The 19712-nt window shown below is 46.3% G+C and overlaps 2 protein-coding genes across 10 annotated transcripts in view; one reads left to right on the top strand and one right to left on the bottom strand.

The window, feature by feature from the left end:
* LUZP1 (leucine zipper protein 1) overlaps positions 1–6820 on the top strand; it is a 96125-nt gene extending 89305 nt beyond the window's left edge. For all 8 annotated transcript variants that reach the window (XM_079147923.1, XM_079147916.1, XM_079147921.1 and 5 more), the window contains one exon: positions 1301–6820. In XM_079147923.1, coding sequence (XP_079004049.1) covers positions 1301–1453 — 153 coding nt within the window. In that variant the 3' untranslated portion in view covers positions 1454–6820. The remainder of the gene's footprint in view (positions 1–1300) is intronic.
* KDM1A (lysine demethylase 1A) overlaps positions 4687–19712 on the bottom strand; it is a 65190-nt gene continuing 50164 nt past the window's right edge. For both annotated transcript variants that reach the window (XM_079102742.1, XM_079102743.1), the window contains 11 exons: positions 18063–18205; positions 17608–17698; positions 16379–16513; positions 15660–15733; positions 14782–14893; positions 12513–12645; positions 10926–11113; positions 10475–10589; positions 8760–8887; positions 7861–8007; positions 4687–7052 (listed from right to left, as the gene is read on the bottom strand). In XM_079102742.1, coding sequence (XP_078958868.1) covers positions 6867–7052; positions 7861–8007; positions 8760–8887; positions 10475–10589; positions 10926–11113; positions 12513–12645; positions 14782–14893; positions 15660–15733; positions 16379–16513; positions 17608–17698; positions 18063–18205 — 1452 coding nt within the window. In that variant the 3' untranslated portion in view covers positions 4687–6866. The remainder of the gene's footprint in view (positions 7053–7860; positions 8008–8759; positions 8888–10474; positions 10590–10925; positions 11114–12512; positions 12646–14781; positions 14894–15659; positions 15734–16378; positions 16514–17607; positions 17699–18062; positions 18206–19712) is intronic.

The following is a 19712-nucleotide window of genomic DNA, read 5'->3' as shown; positions in this document are numbered from 1 at the left end:
AAAGCTGGCCTCTGTTCTCAGGGTTCAGAGCAGTCTGAGGGTCTCCCAGAGCAGTCCTTGGAAGCATAAGCAGCTGGAACTGGCAGGAACACTCTGGGTTCACGTTGGGAGCCCTGAGCACTTTCAGAGACGAGGGCTTGGTGAGCAAGTTCTTGTCCTGCTGCCTCAGAAGGTGGGACTTTGCAGGGCACTAGTGTGTAGGGGAGGAGAGCCGGGGCTCCCCTTGGCCTTCCTGATAAGCTGTATATCTAGGAGTCACATTCTTTTGTCCTAGAAAGCTGTCTGGCCCATTATACCTTTGAGGGCAGGGTTGGTTCAGCCTGGCTCAGCACAGGATAGATAAATCCAGAACCATCTGCCTTATTTGAAGGTAAGAATGTCAGAACAGTATCTGAAAGAGAGATCCCCAGGAGAGTCTCTTTGATGTGGAACTTAGAATACTGAGAGACGTCTTGCCCGAGACACACGACTCGATCAAGTAGGCCAGTGCCTGCGGGTGCCTGGAAGAGCCTGTGAGCCTTCACAGGTGCTTGCCCACCCACCATCTCATTCTGCCCTGTGGGCAGGTATTGTCCCCATTTACTAGCTACAGAAGCCAAGGTTGCAGGACACAAAGTACCTCACTCAGGATCACCAGGTGAATACTGCAAGAGCTCAGACTGAATCGGAGGTCGCTGCCTCTGAATCCAGCCCTCTTCCCACCCTGCTAGCCTGTCTTTCTTGCTCATGCTTTCATTCTTTGATCTACATTTGTTTGGGAAGACAAAGGAGAACATTCAAAAGACACAATTGCAGAAGGAGTGGGGAGAAAGACAGGAGTTTAGGCCCCTGAAACTGAGACCCTTAAGAGGGCTACACGTGGGATATGAAGGAAAGGCGCAGGAGGTCTTCAGTAGTTCACAGGTGGGAAGTGAAGAAAGAGCTATCCAGCCTTTTTGGCACATGCTGTTCCTCACCTCCACCCCTGCCCCAAAGTGGCTCTCACCCCAGAATGCAGTCTGCCCTTGCGCATGTGGAGCACGCAGCTCCAGGACTGCTGCCCACCACCCAGAGCACCATTCCCACGCTCCCATGGTCCTCGGCACTGTCCTGTGTCAGGCTGATACTCAGTTGAGTCCTCTGGTCTACCCTGGTTTTTCCCAGCGACTTGGAGTTCTACTACTCTACTCTGATTTTGCAAGTAATTCTGTGGTCTCCACCAGGTTGGTGGGGGCGCTGCCCATTTGAGGTAGGAGGTGAGGGTGTCTTCCTCACCGCACCATCTTCTGCAGCTCGCTTTTTCTATTTATTGGCACAGGAGGAGGGCGAGGACTGCACACTTAGCGTCTACCGGCGACTGCACAACTCTCTGGAGCGGTCTGAACTGCCTGTGAAGCAAGGGCTTCCAGAGCCAGGGCGAGTCCGGGCTGAGGAACGATTACGACCAAACAGACCTTGTGCTGAGGAAAACTGAGCCAGCTGGTGAAGTCTGCTCTGTCTCCTCTGCTGCTGCTTTTCAGCTCTTCCACCTCCCTGCCCCGTGAAGACTCCAAGGCCAGTTCTCCAGGCTAGGCACAGGCCTTGGCTGGGAGACTGGTAGAGAGCTGGGCTGTGGCTCAGGTAATCTTTGCTATTTGGTCAGAGGGAATCAGACTACAAAGCTGAGTCCCCAGGCCCAGCCTTCCCTGATGCATGAGTCCTCTTCTCCTTATCCCTGTCCCCAAGGTAGCTTGGGCCACTCTTGCCCCCAAATGGGAAGATATAGAAACCCCACCATCACACAACAGTAGCAGAAAGTTCTCTCCTGCAACTTGGTGGAGTGTTTCTGTGTCATAGAGCAGCCCCTTCTCGGTGTGGATATTGCCCTGATCTCTGCCTCCTCACCACGTCCAGTTTGCTCCTTATTTGCCCTGAGGGCCTAAGAACAAGAAGACCAGCCATCAGCTCCATCTAGGGGGCTTCAATTCCTTCCTTCCTTGGAGTTCCTCAGACTTTGAAAGCTGAAGGGGTTTGTGCTGCCTCTGAAGGATTATGGGCTACCCTTTAAGTTGAAGCTTCTCTGACCTGGCCCCCTGGCTGACCAGTTTCCTGGGGACAGAGCATGCAGATACCCGTTGGAATGACACATCCCTCCCCAACCCCAGCTCTCTGCTCACCTTCCAAAGGCCCCTGGAAGTGCACAAGCCTCATCCGTCTCCTTCCCTGGGCACCAGTAATGCTGCTGGCACCACTTAACGCTCTTTCCTGTGACTGGAGACTTCCACTGACGTCATCTTTCCCATCTCGGGAAACTCCTAGACCAACCTGGGCCTGACATGGCACTCTGCCTTCAAGAAAGTGCCCAGCAAGGGGGAAAGCAGGCAGGAAATAAGCAGCGTCCCTAGTCACTCCACAAGCAATAGCTCCATGGAAGGCACAGACTGAGAATACTCCCTCCTGTTCCTCCTCCGTCCCGTGGAGGAGGCTTCGCACTTTACGGCGCTGATGCGTTCCTGTGGAAGCGGGCCCCTGGTTTCTGCAGGCTGACTGTCATTACAATGCCTTCATTGGAGGAAAGGTGGTTCCTGCCCATTGAGGACCTCAGGTTTGTACAGTTCAAAGTGCAGTAACCTTTCAGGACGCCACAAAAATACAAATGGATTTGTCTTACACCAGTCACATAGGGAGTTAAAAAGAACTGTATACTCCTGGCATTGCCTTCTCTGTAGCATTCTCTCAATTCAAAGAGGTGATCCCCTCCGCAAAGGCTGCCTGTGTGAAGCAGATGCTACTGCCTTCAAGCAATAGAGCATTAGACCAGGAGTCTGGAAAGCTGGTTTTTCTCCATGGCTTTACTTCCTTGCTGTGTGACCTTGGGAGAATCATTGTCCTTTTGAAGCCTGTTTCTCTATCCGTAAAATGAGTTCTTTGAAATGATGATCTCAGACTCTGAGATCCCCATTTTCGCCACCTGATGTGGGCTGATTTTACTTTTCGGAGTTTCCCTCCTGCCTACAATTGTCTCTCTGGGCCTTATGCTTTCTTGTTACCCCACGTTCAAGTGTCATGGAAGCGAGGGCAGAGAAGCTCCCTAGCCCTGCATTTCCACCTGCTAAGTGAAGGACTTGCACTGGATGGTGTCAGAGGCCTTGTGTGGCACCAGCCTTGCCCAGTGCCCGACAGATGTACGGCTGTCGGGCCAGGTGCTTTCTGTAGCACAAGTCTGTGTGTCTCCTATTTCTGTACCTCTCCTGTGAATTTCCTGGCAAGAGGGAAGACTGAGGACTTCCTTGGGAGGACTGAGTGGCCTTCCCTGCCTCAAGTCAGCATGGGCCCCAGCATTCATCCTGCCCCATGCTTGCACCAGCCAGGCTGTCCTGAGGTGGCCTGGGGCACAGCTACCTACCTACCTTACTTCCATACTTCTGTTTTCCAGAGTTTTGCCAACCTAAAGGCACTTTCATGTGGCTTGCCTTTCCTCTTCACATCCCACCTCATATGCACAGTTTAGGATGCTGTTTTTAAGATCTCTTCCTGCTGCTTCACCTGGGTCGCTCGCTGGCCAGAAACTTGCTAAGGCTGCAACCCCTCCCGTACAGCCTCCCACCATTCTCCTTAACCAGTTGGCAGCCCTGAGTGGTCAAAGAAAATTGACCTCTTTAGTGGTCAGTTGCGGGTACAGAAACAAGTCTCGCTCTTCTCCACTGGCAGAAACAGAAGGGCGACATGCCATGCCTCAGAAGATCTCGCCAATAATTTTTGTCTTTGGGTGTTGGAGCCCTGGATTCTGGTGCTGTAGCTCCTGGTGCCAAAGTCTGGATCCTTCCACATTTCAGCAGCACCAACATCTGCTGCTACTCAAAATGCTCTGTGGAAAAGGGACAGCTGTAGTGCCCTTTTACTGGGGCTGCCATTTTGAAATCTGAGTGCAATAGGGTTTGATTGTAACAATTATTTCAGGATAAATATTGTATTTGTTTCTTTAATCTGCACACTTTCTAGAACCTCTGTAAAATAGATTTTATTTTTAAATGTCCTCAGCATTGCAGAAAATAGCATTTGTACTAGTGAGTGAAGAAGGCCAAGGCTCATGTCCTTTGGGCTTCAAATGGCTAGCAAGGCTGGCCTCAGATTCCAAAGGTGGAAGGCACATTTCTGAAAAGCAATCAAGGTGTGACCGTTCAGACCCAGATGTCACCATCAGGGGTCCCGGAGGAAGCTTTCAAGTAGTAGGGAGGCCTGGTAGTTGAATAGTTGTCTAATCAAGCCAAATATTCCCACTGTCCCAGCCAACACACCCACTTTTATGCAGCCCAGCTCTAACTTTAAATGGTACCAGCAGGTGTACAGTTGTGGAGGGTTCCTGGCGAAGCTGGGAACCTGGCCCCACAGAGCTGATTGCTTGGAGGAAGTAAAGCTGGCTAAATGCCAGGAGCTGGTCTCTTCTGCTCTGATACTGAAACCACCAGGGAAAGCTGCAAGGGTGGTGAGCAAAGAAGCAGCGACAGGGGCCAACAATTCCAGTCTGGGCTGCAGGCAAGCGCTCACACAGGGCTCCTCCACTCTCACAGGGTTTGTGGGGTGGGAGGGCCTCTAGTGTTCTTGGACTTGTCCTGGGGGCAGTTTGTTCTTTAGATTTAGTGGGTCAGTGCCAAGTGCTACCACTTCCCAGTAAAGGAACAGGGACCAGAGGCTGGGTCCCTGGATGCCTTTTTGGAGTGGGATTCTTTGTTAACTCTGACAAGATTGCTTTGGAAGAGCTGCTTTTAGGGATTATCTTTTGAATACCCCGAGTGGGGAACAGGGTTCTCCTCAAAGCCTCAACTAAGATCATAGGAAAGGGGCCCTATTTTCCTGCTGCTTCACAGCTCAGAACATGTACTGAATGGAATGTATTTTTAAGAGAATAAAGTCTATTTTTTTGTATTTTAAAGATGGGGGGGCTAGGAAGACAGCCCTCAAATAAATTGATATTGCATCACAGCCCCCTTTGCTGGGGTGTCAGTCTGTTGGTCCACACCTACTCACTTGTGCAGGTGCTTTGGCCTCACCCCTGCTCCTTGGAGTCTAGGTGTAGTAGCTTCTACATTCTTGCTCCAGAATGTGACCAAGAGGGCTAGAACCTGCTGCTGGAAACCAGGGCAAAGCCATGGGCGGTGGCTCAGGGCTCCTTGGGTGCACGTGTAGAGTTGAAGCTCCTGTCTGCATGTATCTTCTGGCTCTCATGCTCTCTGTTGACTCTGCAGCACAGTATGTACCAATAAAGTTCCCTAGTTTCCACATGCTTGGTGTTGAGTGCGGTGATGCTATTTTGTCGATGTCGTCTCTCAGCTCTGTATCGGGGCAGCCAGAGTATTCACCAGGTCAGGTAAAATACCAGCCGGCCACTGACTGACACTGCAAGGACTGGAGCTGCTACCCTGGGAAAGGGTGCTGAGGACCAGCAGAACCGAACGAGGATCAGCTAGTTGCTACATTTTCTTTTCAAATCTGTTGTCACAAAAAGGCAGCCCCTCTCTCAAGCTGCCTATGTCATTTATTTAAACTCCTAACAGCACCAGCCACTGGATCAGAGCCCCAAATAACTAGCCCGTCAGGTAGCAGTGTTAGTGGCAGCACTGGGATTCACACCAAGGGTGCACTCTGAGCCCAAGCCTTTCTACCGTATGTGGTTCTCACCTTTCCATCCAGTTCATATGCTTAATCTTTGTCAGACCACCAACATAATGGGAAACGTCGTCCTTTGATCTCATTTAGGCCAGGTTATAAGGAAGAACTGTCCAACCCAAGTGGAATCTGATTTCCAGGAGCTACTCCATGTGCACCATGGTAGCACAGCATTTCCTGTTAGGAGCCCCTCAGAAAGGACTGTCCCGTTCCTCCTTGTAGAACTGTTCTCATACGACAAAGGGCACCACAGACATGGTTAAGAATTTTGAGATGGGGAGATCATTCCAGATCATGCAGGTGGGCCTTAAGTGTGAACCCAATTATCTTAACACAGGGAGAGAGGAGGTCTGACTGGGGGAAGGTACCCAAGCCAACCGAGCCAGCCACTTGAAGCCGAGAAAGGTGACAGCCCTCAGCTCCTCCACAGTAAATGCAGCCATGCAGAACTGCAAGAAAATAAGTGTTGTTTCAAGCCATTAAGTTTGTGGAAATAGTTACACAGCTGAACTACCTATGCCTTTATCCTCTCCTCCTGTAATACTTCTTCCCAAATCTTTACACCACAGTTTCAACAGAATTGCAGTGAGCCTTCAGAGGGGAACTGAGGAATAAAGGCAGAATGGTCTGCTAGAGGCCTAAACTTTGTTTCAAGTTGCTTTTTAACTTGAAAATGCATCCAAAGTTCCAGCAGGGACATCAAGCCTTACTAGCCACAAAGTCCATTTTATCTATGGGTCCCCCCAAACCATTTTTCTCCTTTGCAGGAATATCCTCATTTAAACATGGAGAACATATATACCACTATTGTCATAAGATTAAAATGCTTGCGATCCTATCTTAGCCTTCCAAGTTGCCTGGATTACAGGAAGACTGCCACTGCTAAAGAAATAATACCCCTACTTTGCATCCAACTCCTACCCAAAAGGGAAACACATAGGACTCATTTTATATGAAGTTTTATTCTCAAAATATAAAAAAACAAACAAACAAAAAAACACCAAGATGTTATCGCACTCACTTCACTTGCCTCAGTCTTTATGAAGAACAATTCCAAACTTAGTGGGCAAGTTCTTCCCTGTCCTATAAGTCACAGGAGGCGCCCTCCGTCAGATCAGGAGCCCTGCCAGCTGATAGTGAGCCCAGAAAGGATGGGAGCTTCTCAGTGGCATCTAGCATTGCTAGAAGAGCTTTGCTTACATGGCAGAAAAGACACCAGGCCTCTTCAGGATACATCTGTCTCACATGCTTGGAGACTGCTGCGCAGGGACACCTGGCGTGGCCTGGCGAGGCAGCGTGTACATGGCTCCCAAGAACTGGTCTGCAATCCTTCCTGCTTCTCGCAGCCCACTCAACAGAGCACCGTGGACTGTGGCTGGGTAGTTGCGGATTGTATGCTCTCCCGCAAAGAAGAGTCGTGGGATTGGCTATTTCAGGGAAAAAAAGGAAATTAGCAGGTTAGAAACATGCTTATTATGTTTGAATTGCCAAATTCCTACTGACCTTTGAAGGCTGACCCTGCCCCAGTTAGTACAGTTCATCATTACTACCGAAGTGCCTCTTACAATAAGCATTTTCATAGGATTGACAGACGTAAAAATGGGACTCAGCCCAGCCTCAGCTCTAGCGACGCTTATTAACTGCATCTATTCTTCTCTCTCAGTTTAATTATGCCCAAATGTCTAGCTTTCTTTACCTCACCTGGTACCTACTGATGGCAGGGATGGGGTGTCTTACCTATTCTGAACTAGGAGAGCATCAATCCAATTCAGGAACACCTTTGCCACTAGCTTGGAGCAGACCATGAGTCCTAGGATGTGCTGAGGAACCCTCCCTGCTCTTTGAAACACGTTTGACCAGTCTGAAAAAGGGTCCATGGCTATTTCTCAGGGACATGGCCTTGAAGGCCCTAGTGACTGAGATCCCTTCAATCATCTGAGTATGAGCCACCATAAGATGATGTATAATTAAAAAATGGGTCTTGTTTTATAGGGGGAAAAACTTAAGTTACTGACTTGCATATACTCTGGACTCTTCCATTTTTGAATGTGACTCTTAGAACAGCCAAAATACAGGAAGTCAGACACAGACACTACTGTTCCCTTTTACTCTGTTCTTGGTTATCTGAAAGGGTCTAAGGATAGAACCATTAAACTCTTAAGAAATCAGTGGCACTGTTTTTACCCTGGGATACCCTTCCTGGATAAATCCAGAAACAATTTTCCAGAGTCTCACCTGTGGGGCCCCTGGAATTGAGGGGCCAGGAGTGATTGGCTGAGCCATTAAATCATAGTCGTTTCCTGATGATCCTGCAGCTACATAGGAATAGGAGCCCCGGGCCCAGGGGTCAGCACGCCAACGAGACACCACAGTTTCCTTAGGCTAAAGGAAAAAATGTGAGCAAAAGTCATTATTGGGCATCAGCCATCTCTCTCTAAGAAGTCCAGAAGCAGGTGGAGGTGAGGGCTGGGGTTGTGGCTCAGTGGTAGAGCGCTTGCCTAGCATGCATGAGGCTCTGGGTTTGAGTCTCAGCACCACATGTAAATAAAATAGGTCCATCAACAACTAAAACAATTTTTAAAAAAACCCAAAAAACAGATGTAGGTGGAAAAGCACAACGTGAGGGTTGGCATCAATGTGCTGCCGCTTTAAGCTGCTGAGGCAAAATGACTTCAGGCCACAAAGGAGCCTCCACCATGCCTTCTTGCCCAGAGAGCTAGCTACCCAGGACTTGACCGTTACTCTCTGTATAAACTAACATGGAACATGAATGCCCCTTCCTTCAAAGAAATAATTGGCTAAAATTATTATAGTGGTCCTAACGAACAGAAATGAGTATGAAGGGATTCTCTTAAGACTTCCCTGGGGCTTTCGTTCTAGTCTGGCCACTTTGTTTACGAAGTGCGGGTGGTGGGGCCCCACAGGCAGAGGAGAAGTGCAGCCGGGGGTCCACAGGCTCCCTGGCTCAGGCACCAAGGGAGCTTTTTCTAAATGCCATCTGGAGAGCTCAGGTTCCAAATATAAAAATTCACACTGCACGCATTGAAATGGAAACTCTTCTGCCACAACATGTCAAATAAGCCAAACCCTAGTTTAGTCTGAGCCTGGATTCCTCATTCCCTCCACCAGCTTACCTGGGGCACTGCGCTGCTACCAAAGATCCCTTTGAGAATGGCGAGGCACCGGCCGACAATCACATCATCGCTGATGTTTTCCATGATGCCCGCGGCTTCTCCTGCCACCAGTGCCAACAGTATAGGAGCTGGAAAAACAGGACAATTCCAGATTTTTCTAGACTGTTCTTAAGAACCTCCCTGCCAAGCCCCCCCACCCTCACCCTTGTTCTTGGCCCTGTGGAATCGAGATAGGCAGCACCACTCAGAGCGAGCAATGTGATTTTCCTAAACCGCACCCCCAGAAGTTGACCAGAGAGAGCTGGGCAGCTCCAGGACAATGGCTACATCCCTTTCCATATCTCAGGCCCCTCCAAGGCCATCGCTGGCTGCCTCTAGTCTCTTGGAGAACGTTTATGCAACAGGGGACAGAAAAGACAAACTAGAGACTACTCCATTCAAGTAACAAGTAACCACAGACATAATTAGGAACTGGGATCCTCTGAAAATACAGGTCACGGGACGAAATGCAACTGGAGTACTTGGTGTCCCTAAAAGGCCTCTCTGAAATACATTTAGCTCAAGACCTAAAGGCTGAATAAAATAAGCCTGGCTGGGAAGAGATGAAAGGAAAAAACAGTGGCCCAGGCCACAATACGAGCAGAGACCCCAAAGGAGAAAACAGTAGAGTGTCCCAGATTCAGGAGGGCAAGTGTGCCTGGAGGGGAGGGGAGGGGAGGGGAGGGGAGGGGAGGGGAGGGGAGGAGGCTGGACGAGGAGGAAGCAGGGGAGGGCTGGACTGAGGCAGGCTTTGAGTGGCCTGGAGAAGGGGTCTGAATGTTTTCCTTCAGTAACGTTAAGACATCAAGAGAAAAGCAGGGACTAGCGGCAGGAACTTGGCAGCTGTTAGGTGCGAGGAGAGAGCGGCCTGGATGGGGAGGTAGTGGAGGAGCAGCACTCGGGTCTGGGAAATACTGTGAGGTGGCCCTGATGGGACTCGACGCCCGGGTGGAGAAAGGGGAAAGCACTGGACTCCAGTCAGTGTGCTGAGCACGGGGAACAAAGCACCTCCTCTTGGAATTAGAAGCCCTGGAAGTGAGGATGACACTTCGCCCCAGGCAGGGAGAGACAGGAGGAGCTGGGCTGGGTGTCGAGCTAGCTCAGCCGTGCCTGCACCACCAAGGCCACGTCCTGGGTGTAGCTGTGCAGCCAGGGTCAGTTCCTGCCATCTGCTTGGACTGAGGGGGGATGAACATACTTTCTTCCTCTACACATTTTTTTTTAAATACTTGGATTTTATTTACGCATATTTACGTGGTGCTGAAGATTGAACCCAGGGCCTCACACATGCCAGGCAAGCGCTCTACCACTGAGCCACAGTCCCAACCTCCTCTACACATTTAACAGCAATCCAATTACAGAAGAAAATAACCAAACAGGAGATGGAGATGTGACAAATGCATTCCCATGGAAGTCAAAGATTCAGGGGCAAACTAGGTGACAGTCTGAGGATAAGAATCCGAGCTTCTCCTTCCAGGAAGCCTCCCACAGCCTGTCCCTCCCTGCGAGCACGATTCTTCTTTGTATGTGTTCTCCCAACACCTAGAAGGGATTCTAGCAATTGCCTATTGAGCTGATCAAGAGAGAAATTAAGGCATATATATAGTTGAGGAAAACCCCAACGTTCCTAATTCTGTGATCCTGTAAGAATATGAAAAAAGCGAGATAGCAGTTACCTTTGTAGAGGTTCCAGAAGAGGAAGAGCTCACCCCTACTGGCGGTCGTACTGCCGACGTGCCCAAACAAATTGACACTGGGATCCCAGAACACCCGGTCGAAACACAGCACCACCTGCAGAAGGAGGGGCGGTGAGCGGCTGCGGGCTTCCACACGCAGCTCTCCCGGAGTGTTCTGAGATAACCCAGAAATCCATCATCGGTCTACTACTTAGGATGACATCTATGGCTCTCTGTGGAGCCTTGGTTTGCACGATGACCCCGTAAGACTAAATGTGTTTGGACTGTGTTATACACTTTGGTGCTGAAGGGCTGAATGGCCAGGCCGCAGCCCTGCGAGACAGTGGACAGCACGGCCAAATGCACACAAATGCCCCTTCCTCGCCGAGCAGCCGCAGTGAGACTGGTCTGTGCACACCAGGCACACGCGAGGGCGCTGAGAGCACGTCACCTTGTTAAGGTTGCCAAATCCCATCCTTTGGACTGCAGATGTTTTCCACTCAGGAAGAGGCGGCACAAACTGAACAGCTGGTGGCTGCTGCTTCAGCACGCCCAGGGGAAGGGTGCAGAGAACGGCGTCGCACTTATAAATAAAGGTCTGGCTTGTGGAGCGGGTATTCACAGCTATCACTTCACAGCCTAGGGGTGGTGAGAAGAGACTGTTGGCGACGAGGATGATAGTACAGGGACACCAAGAACTCCATGCACAACAGGCTCCACATGCTGTTCTTCCCAGTCTGGCTGCTTGCCCAGGAGACAGGTACCGTTATCTGCATTTCTCGCCTCAGTCCAAGGCTGCCCCAGAAGAGCCGCCAGAATGTAAACCCTCACCGCCAACATCAAGTCCCCGACTGTGGCCCCCACTCCCACTCGCCCTCCTCACACACTGGTCATCTGCCAGACTTGACACTTAATGTCAAGGGAAGTCATTCAGACCAAAATTAAGAGCAAAATGCCCACCTAAAAGGAAGCAATGTCTTTCCACTGTTGTGAGCTGCTCACTAAGGACCAAGAGAGGAACAGCAGCAGCAGCAGACTGTGATGCAGACCCAGGTGACTCAGAGCCTCCAGCTGTGCTGCATGCTCTGAGGACACTGTGATGCTCAGGTTATGAATGAGCCCAAAGGTGGCCTGGGAAAGGGCACTAAAGCTAGGTATATTGTTATTATTTCACCTCATTTATGTTTTGGACTAAATGCTTATTTATATGATTAGATATATATACACTGATACTAATTGTGAAAGATATATATTCAGCACGTGACCATTTTCTGTGGCTGCAGACCTAGGGAAAACAGCATTACAGTTACTCTCGTGTGCTCCATCTGCCGCCAAAGGCTATCTCAAGGCTGCAGCCCTCCACTCCATCAGCTAGAAGCTGCCTCTGTTGGGAAAATTATATAGAAAACTCTGATTGTAAAAACACACGTGGTGGTGATCTCAGCAACTCGTAGGAAAAGGGCAGGGAAGGTAAGATTGGTGACCCCATCTCCACTTCTCACACCTAGGCTCACGAGGGTCCTTAGAGAGGGAGGTGACTTGCTGTTCTAAGGCATACAAAACTCTCGGCAGCTGGCCAAGGTGGCTGAATAACAGGTTTTCTGCGTCCCACACTAATGTACTCTGAAACGGACAACAACAAGGCCATTGCGCCACCCCGCAGACCCTCAGGACTAGAGCCAGAATGGATCCAAAGACCAAGAGTCAGATGGGGAAGGGTAAGGAGAGGGCCCCACTGGAGTGCAGAATATTTATGAATATACTTAGTAAAATTAGATCCAGATCCACTGGCTGTTCCTGTAACACTCTACTACTTCATGTGGAAAACCTGCCTTAATTTTGTGGTTCATACCATATGGGGATTCAAACCTCCAGAGTCTGCATAGGCTCAATCATCTGTAAATGTGAAGCGTCCAGCTGGCAGGCAGCCCCTGTTTATCAAACACTGTACATGAAACTGTACGTGCTATCATACTCAACAAAAGAGCAGCCCGTCTCTGGGGAGGAGCTCTGTGCTACCTGAACAACCGTCACATACCTGAAGCTGTATAGCGAACCTGGCGCACTGCTGTGTTCAGTTTAATGTCCAAGCCTTCTGCCAGTGCCACAGGAACACAGGAGTAGCCGTTCCTCACGGTCAGGTGGCTGCCAGTAAACTCAAAGTCATCATCCTAATGAGGAGAGGAAGGAATCTAGTTTCACGTTTCTTAATCAAATCTATGTCATTTGCATTGAGTTCTATAAGATAATGCTGAAAAATACAAGTTTGTGGGAACAGCCAGTATTTTAAGGTATAAATTAAAGAATGATTACTTAGTGTTCAACTATAGCCATCCAAGAAAAATGAAGGAGAAACACAAATCCCAACATGTCCCAAATCTTTGGGGAGTGGGAGTAAGGCAGTTGCTTTTTCCCTAGGTAAGAGTTTATATCATCAAAGGCCTGTCAGGACTGGGGCTGCAGCTCAGTGGCAGAGGCTTGCCTAGTGTAGGTGAGGCATTAGGTTCAATCCTTAGCACCACATAAAAATAAATAAAATAAAGGTCAAAATTCTTAAAAAAAAAAAAAAAAGTCCTACATATCAAAGTCCAGACTATCTGTGGGGGATGGAGACTAAGGCAATCAGCAAAGCGATCTATCTGGCTTCTGAATGCGTTACAAATCTGCAGGACGGCAGAGTCACCATCCTAATCACATTCTCCTTTACCCTAAGAGAAAATCAGTCTTTATCTCTTAAACTTAAGATTTTTAAAATTGAGGAAGATTTCCAAAAACTAGTCAGTCAAACTAGATGAAGGCAATCCAAGATTATAGAGAGGCCTGAGATAATCCATATATTAAAAAACAAAACAAACAAATAAAAAAGTCAAGTTTTGGCCTGGAAGAACCTCTCCAAAATGATCTTATTTCTTTGAATTTACAGAAAAAAAGAAAAAAAAGAAAAGTCTACATAGAGAAATGTTTCAAGATGAGTCAATAAAACATACCCCGATCTTTGGAATTAGATAAAAATACTGGGTTGGTGGCAAGACTTTCACTTCTCTGCCACTGACTCCTCCGTTCCCCACCCGGACAGCTACAAAACTGCTTACAAAATTTGTACTTTCATAAGTAGCATACTATTTATACTATTACATATGTACTGAAACCTCAAATGATATATCAGTGAGTACAAGTGTCTAATTTAGAATTTATAGGATGTTCTTAGTTTGCATCAGGAATGTCCCCCAAAGCCTCATGTGTTGAAGGCTTGGTCCCCAGCTGGTGGCTCTACTGGGAGGTGGTAGAAACTGAAGGAGGTGGGGCCTAGTTAAAAGAGGTAGGTTCCTGGGGCGTGTGACTCTGAAGGGTATATTTTGTCCCTGCTACTGATCTCTCTCTACTTTAAGCCAGTCAGGTGTAATGATGCTCTGCCTCACCAAAGCCCACAGCCATAGAGCCAGATGACACAGATTGAAACCTCTGAAACCACAGCCTAAATCTTTCCTCCTATAAATTGGTTTTCTCAAGTAGTCTGCCATAGCAACCAAAAGCTAACTAACACACATTTAAAAAACTATAAAAGAACTGGCTAATTCTGTAGGATTTCACCATAAACAAGTCTAATTCTCACTAATTCGAATATTAAAGAGTAACAGTGACAATTTAAAAATTAATCTTTAGATTAAGAAGTCAAAATAATTTTACTAAGAAAACCAAAATATGTTAAATAAAAATTTACTTTCCTATACAGTCTTAAAACTGGCCAAAGTCTTAGATTTAAAGATTAATCCTTTTAATACTCAAGAACCCTATACAATTCACCCTTAAATTTAGCATGAAGTGGGAACTATGAGACACGGCTGAGATCAAGAAAATCTCAATAATGCAGAGGTGTACTATACTCAGGGACTAGAAGACCCCCACCCCAGCACCACTCCACTGCCCCACACTGGGGACTGAACCCAGGGTCTCATGCAAGCAAGGCATGTGTTCTACCATCAAGTTTTATCTTTGGCACAGAAAATTCTTAAGACGATTCATCTTAAGTTGATCTAGAGAGCTTATGTCCTTCAAAAAAAAAAAAAAATTCTATAAAGTATTTTTTTATAGAAATCGACAAGCTGATTCTAAAATCATTATGGAAACACAGAAGACCTAATATATAGCCAAAACAATTTCAAAAGGGAACAAAGTTGCAAAACATACTTGATTTTAAGACTTGTTTTAAAGCAATAATAATTAAGATTTTGTGAACCTGGCATATGGATTGATCGATAAATGAACAGATATGTGCTTGATAAAATAAATGATAACAGAGTTTTTACCTGATCCCAATGTTTAAGGGAGAGGGTAGAGAGAGGTGTGGCATTAGCAAATTCAAGATTCGCAAAATGCCAATCAAGTATCTGTCTGTCTCTTGAGGAGAGGTACACATCACTGGAAAGTAAGGACGAGGGAACAAGTGTTAACAGAGACATCGCTGTGGTCCTCAACGAGCAGATGATGGAATCTCAGTAAATGTGTTGGAACCCAAGCTAGGGATAGGGATTGTGACTTATGTGATGAAATTACAGTCAAAAAGTAGAATCTTATGTGTCTTCATTAACTGCTTTACTCCTGGTGCCAAGATGAGTGCCAAGTTCTTAGAAAACACAGTCAGTGGGGCCTCATTTATTTGGAAAAAAGACTTCACACTAAGTCTTCTTGCATTATGGAAGTTTGCTGTTAACAATTCTTAAGACTTTACTGCCAAGGATGAGAAGCATCCCTGACTAAAGAATGGAGGACATTTGCATATGGAGTATCTTATCTGCATGCAGTTACCGTCCACACTCTAATGGAAATAAAGTATAACACCTTCCTAGTCCTCAGAATTATGGGAATTTAAAGCAATGGCACTTTCTACCACACTCAAGGAAGATAACTTCCATCTACTACAGCTTCATCCAAACACTGGATTTTATGGAGCAAGGGCTATCTTCTCACAATCTGTTTAGATAGTTAGGATCATTACACATTAAAAAATAAAAGTAGGGGATTCAGAAACCTGAAATTTGTTCACAGATATTTTTCATTCATTCAACAACTTAAAATACTCTTACTGAATATAAAAGCTCACTGTGCTAAGTTTCCTTCTAAATCTGACATTTAATGAATAGTGGAACCTATCCCTCCGAATGTCTGAGTTTATTAGTTTCCTTACCTTGGGGGATTGGCTTCCAATTCTTGAAGTTTTTCTTCCAGCTTTCCTTGTGTTTCAGCTAATTCATCATATTCCTGATAAAATTTTTAAAATTAAGTGAATGAGATTTATCCTGAAAGGTCAGTATCTACCTAATTAATTTTTCCCACAAGTGGGTATGTATGGTCTGGACCACAGATTCTGTTAGATCATGTGTAGAGAGTATGGCTCAGTATGAGACTGGGGTCAGAGCTCAGGGATTTCTGATCTTTTAGAAACTGAGCCTAGGATAAAATAAGGAGGAGGGAGAATATGCAGAAGGAGAAAATGGGAGGGAAAAAAAAAAAAGGGAAGAAATCTGTGGATACATAATTTGATTCTTGCATACCCCACATACAAGCTATTATGGAACACCATGTATGGTGAGGTGATTAAGGAGTGTAAGGTCACAAGACTGGGAGATACCACATTAAGGATTTTACCAGACAGTGTGACTCCAAGTGACTATTTCATGTTCGTTATCATTGCTATTATTCTAAACTGTGAGAGTAAGAATCCTCAGAAAAAGCAGATCCTAAACTAAACTAACCCCTCAGTCCCCATGGTTGGTTGTGTGCCAAACCCTCTTCTTGGTACTACAGGCACCTGTGATTGGCTAGTGACTCTTTTTCAGAGTTCTCAGATCTATGCTATTTCTTAGAATTCCAAGAGAAACCACTTAAGCATGCTCAATACTGCACCTTGCACAGGGCAGTCAGATCTCTGTGCTTGCTCTTCACCAAGAATTCAGCAGTAATGTCTCTGGGTGGCTTCACTTCGGATGCTTCTTTGTATTGCTGATGGAGTTCTTTAATTTTCTCTTTCAAATTTACCATCTAAGGGGAAAAGTACAAAGTTACCACTCCAGACAGAAATATAATTCACCTCTAATTACAGGTACCCCTCTTTGGTTCCTCTCCTAAGCTTTTGCTAAGGTCCTCAGAATTCTCCACTACCTGTTCCACATCACCCCATCTGGGAAAAAGGCAAAATAGCCGACGCTGTGGCACAGAGGCGTAACACTGCCAGATAGCTACAACTGGATCTCCAAAAACAGAGGGAAGGAGTACACAGATGAGCAAAATGTACTCAAATAAACCTAACTTCCTAGAAAAACACTCTGTCACCAGTTTATCTTACACTTATTTGGGGAAGCCAACTGTCATGGTTGTAAAAGGTTAAATCATTCCGACAGAATGCTAAGGACAGAGTGACAGAACCTAAGCCTGGGCCCCGCAGATGTCCTGCAGCTGTGGCATTCTCCAGTCCTCCTCATTTCATCCTTCCCACAACCCACAAAGATGAGCTGGAGACTTCTTCGACAGGAATGAAGAAATGAGACAGAGAGAGAGAGAGAGCAAGGAGACTCCAGTCACAAGGCACACCTGGAGTTTGCACTGTAAAGTCCCCAACCCTTACCATAGGGGCTTTTCGCCCTAAGTTGGTATTAAGTTTGCAGGTGGTGAGAAGAGGAGAAACAAAGAGCTGAGGTGGTGGTGGTACAGAGGAGACCTGGGCTGGAGAAACTGGGGTGGGGGGTGCTCCTCAGAGAGTAATCCTGGTGATGAACTGGCTGCTGATGTGCTGCTGGTCTTCATGGTGAGCACTGCAGCCCCAGTACAGCTGACCTCTCTCTGATCTTAGAACTCAGCAAGAGCACTGAGCCAGCTCCGGAGGAGCAAAAGGGAACCAGACATAGAGGAAGGACCTAGTTCTCCTAGCAGTGACTTCACAATGGTGTCATACTGAAAGACTGACAGGCACAACTGTGTATGCCACTAGTCATTATTTTGTTAATAATACCGAGTTCCAGCTTTGCAGACCTTCTCTTCATGGAAACAAAAACCAAGAAATGCCTTTAAAGTTTCTAAATGAAAGGCTTTTCCCCTATTAAAGCTTATCTACAATGAAAATAAATGTAGACTTCCACCTTATTAAGAAGTTCTTTCAGTTCTTCCTGAGTTTTCACTATCTTCTTCCAGTGTTCAATCTGCTCATCTTTGACATGCTTTTCTTGTAACCTAGGAGAGAGAACGTGTATGCCCCGGTCACATAGCCAGCTCTGCAGCACAAGACTGGCACCCATCTCAGACACTGAGGGGCATCAGAGCCCACTGGAACTAACACTTAGGAAGAAGAAAGTTGGCCAGTGGCAAAATATTATCTAGGTTATGTTAAAATACAGTAATAATGTCATAAAAGCTGTAAATTTTACAACTGCAAGGGGCTTTAAGGATCATGTAATTATTTTAAATACTTTTTCTTTTGGGATTTAACAATTTCACATGGAAACTAGCTGAAATTAGACTTACTGAAAACTTAAAACATAAATAACAAAACTGTAAATGGAATTCACTATACAATAAGCTGTATTGAAGTACTTACTGAATGACAACTTCCAATGCCTGGCCAAGAGACACAGGCTTATTATTGAGAACATTGAAGTCTAGTTGATGACTAAGGTAAGATGTAGCTTCTAGCAACCGGTTAAATTCTTGCTCTACCATTTCATCTTTCTCCTTAGGAACCTGAAAATCCGAAGTATAGCAGAGTTGGTCCTTATTTAGACTAACACCACCCACAAAGACACAAATGCTCTGAGGTTTAAAAAGGTCAAAATATGTATCTCAAAGGGGAAACCTTTGAGGACAATGATTTGAATTTTCTTTTCTATGAAGTGGTTAAGTCCATTTAAATGAGATGTGAAATGTTTTGGCCCTGATTATTTCCCTCTTTTCTCACTCTGCCCTTGGATCTGGGAATCCATCTCTATCAACAGCCATGAGACCTACCCGGGTACTAACTGAAACGTCATGGAGCACAAGGTGCGCTGGGCTGACATGCACTGAGCTGAGCTGGGCTGACATGCAAACAACACACCAGGTAAGTCCCAGAGAACAAAACTATGTTCACACACCTGAGGGCCTTCCAGAATAAGGGCAGGATGGAAAAATAAGAAACCCATGTTATCTGCTTCCCCTCAAAGATGATGGAATTTCAGGTGGGAGTAGGGAAGAAAAAAGTGAAATTTATGGCTGCTAATAAGAATACACTATCAACTTTTGCAGAGTAATAATGTTTTATGGTACCAATAATTTCAGAGCTAAATGCCCAAAGTTCCTAGAGAGACTATGAGTGACTAAGATACCAGGTTTGGTCTCTCGCTGTTGTAGTGGAAAGAAACAAATCACAAAGCAGGTCATCAAGCTGCAAGACCATGTCAAAGGCCAGGCTGTGCCCTTGACTACTGATGTCATCAGTAAGTTGACATGCATCCCTCTGCTACTGCTTAATTCTAGCCCAAAGTAAACACTCTGCATCCTGCTTTTGAATTCATGGCAGCAAGAGAAGGAAAAAGCATGTCTAAGAAAAGCATCTCTTGCCATAAGCTGGGCACTGGCTGGAAAATGGAATTCAAAACAGGACTTTCACTTTACAGTCTACTTAAAAATCAGTAACAAGAAGCTACCAAAGCATGTTCTAGTAAACACTACGACTAAGAAGGAGTGATCTTTTATAATCAGAGGTAACTAACTGCTGCAGGATCATCCCAGTGAGAGTCTACCTTGTTTGAATCTCCTTGTTTTCACCAAAACTCCTTGCAACCAAACAGAAGCGTGTGAAGCACTAATCTCTGCCCCTTTACTAACTCTGAGATGAGCCATCGTGTGGCAAAAAGAATCTCGTGTTTAATGCAATCTGCACTAAAACATAAAGGAAAGAGGACTACAGCTCTCCTTTGGTTCTGTAAAGATGACGGACACAATTGACTTAATCAGAGTCATACTCAAAGCTTCCAGTTCTGTAAGACCACACATGGGAGAGACCAGGGGATCTTAATGAATTAAAGAATTACCCTTAGCCTAAAGAAAATCTAAATTCCTAAGAATCTTCTGGTTTGTACTGAGAAATGAGGCAGAGAATCAGGCCCTGGACACTTGGTACCATTTATACAACTAGGGCAGTCCCAGGAGCTGGTAGATTTAAAAACATCCAACCTATCCACTCAGCCCCATGGCCAAAAAGAGGGCTCTT

The sequence above is a fragment of the Sciurus vulgaris genome (assembly GCF_902686455.1).
Source record: "Sciurus vulgaris genome assembly, chromosome: 1".
In the NCBI taxonomy this organism is placed as follows: Eukaryota; Metazoa; Chordata; class Mammalia; order Rodentia; family Sciuridae; genus Sciurus; species Sciurus vulgaris.
This window is presented reverse-complemented; position numbering and strand designations above follow the sequence as displayed.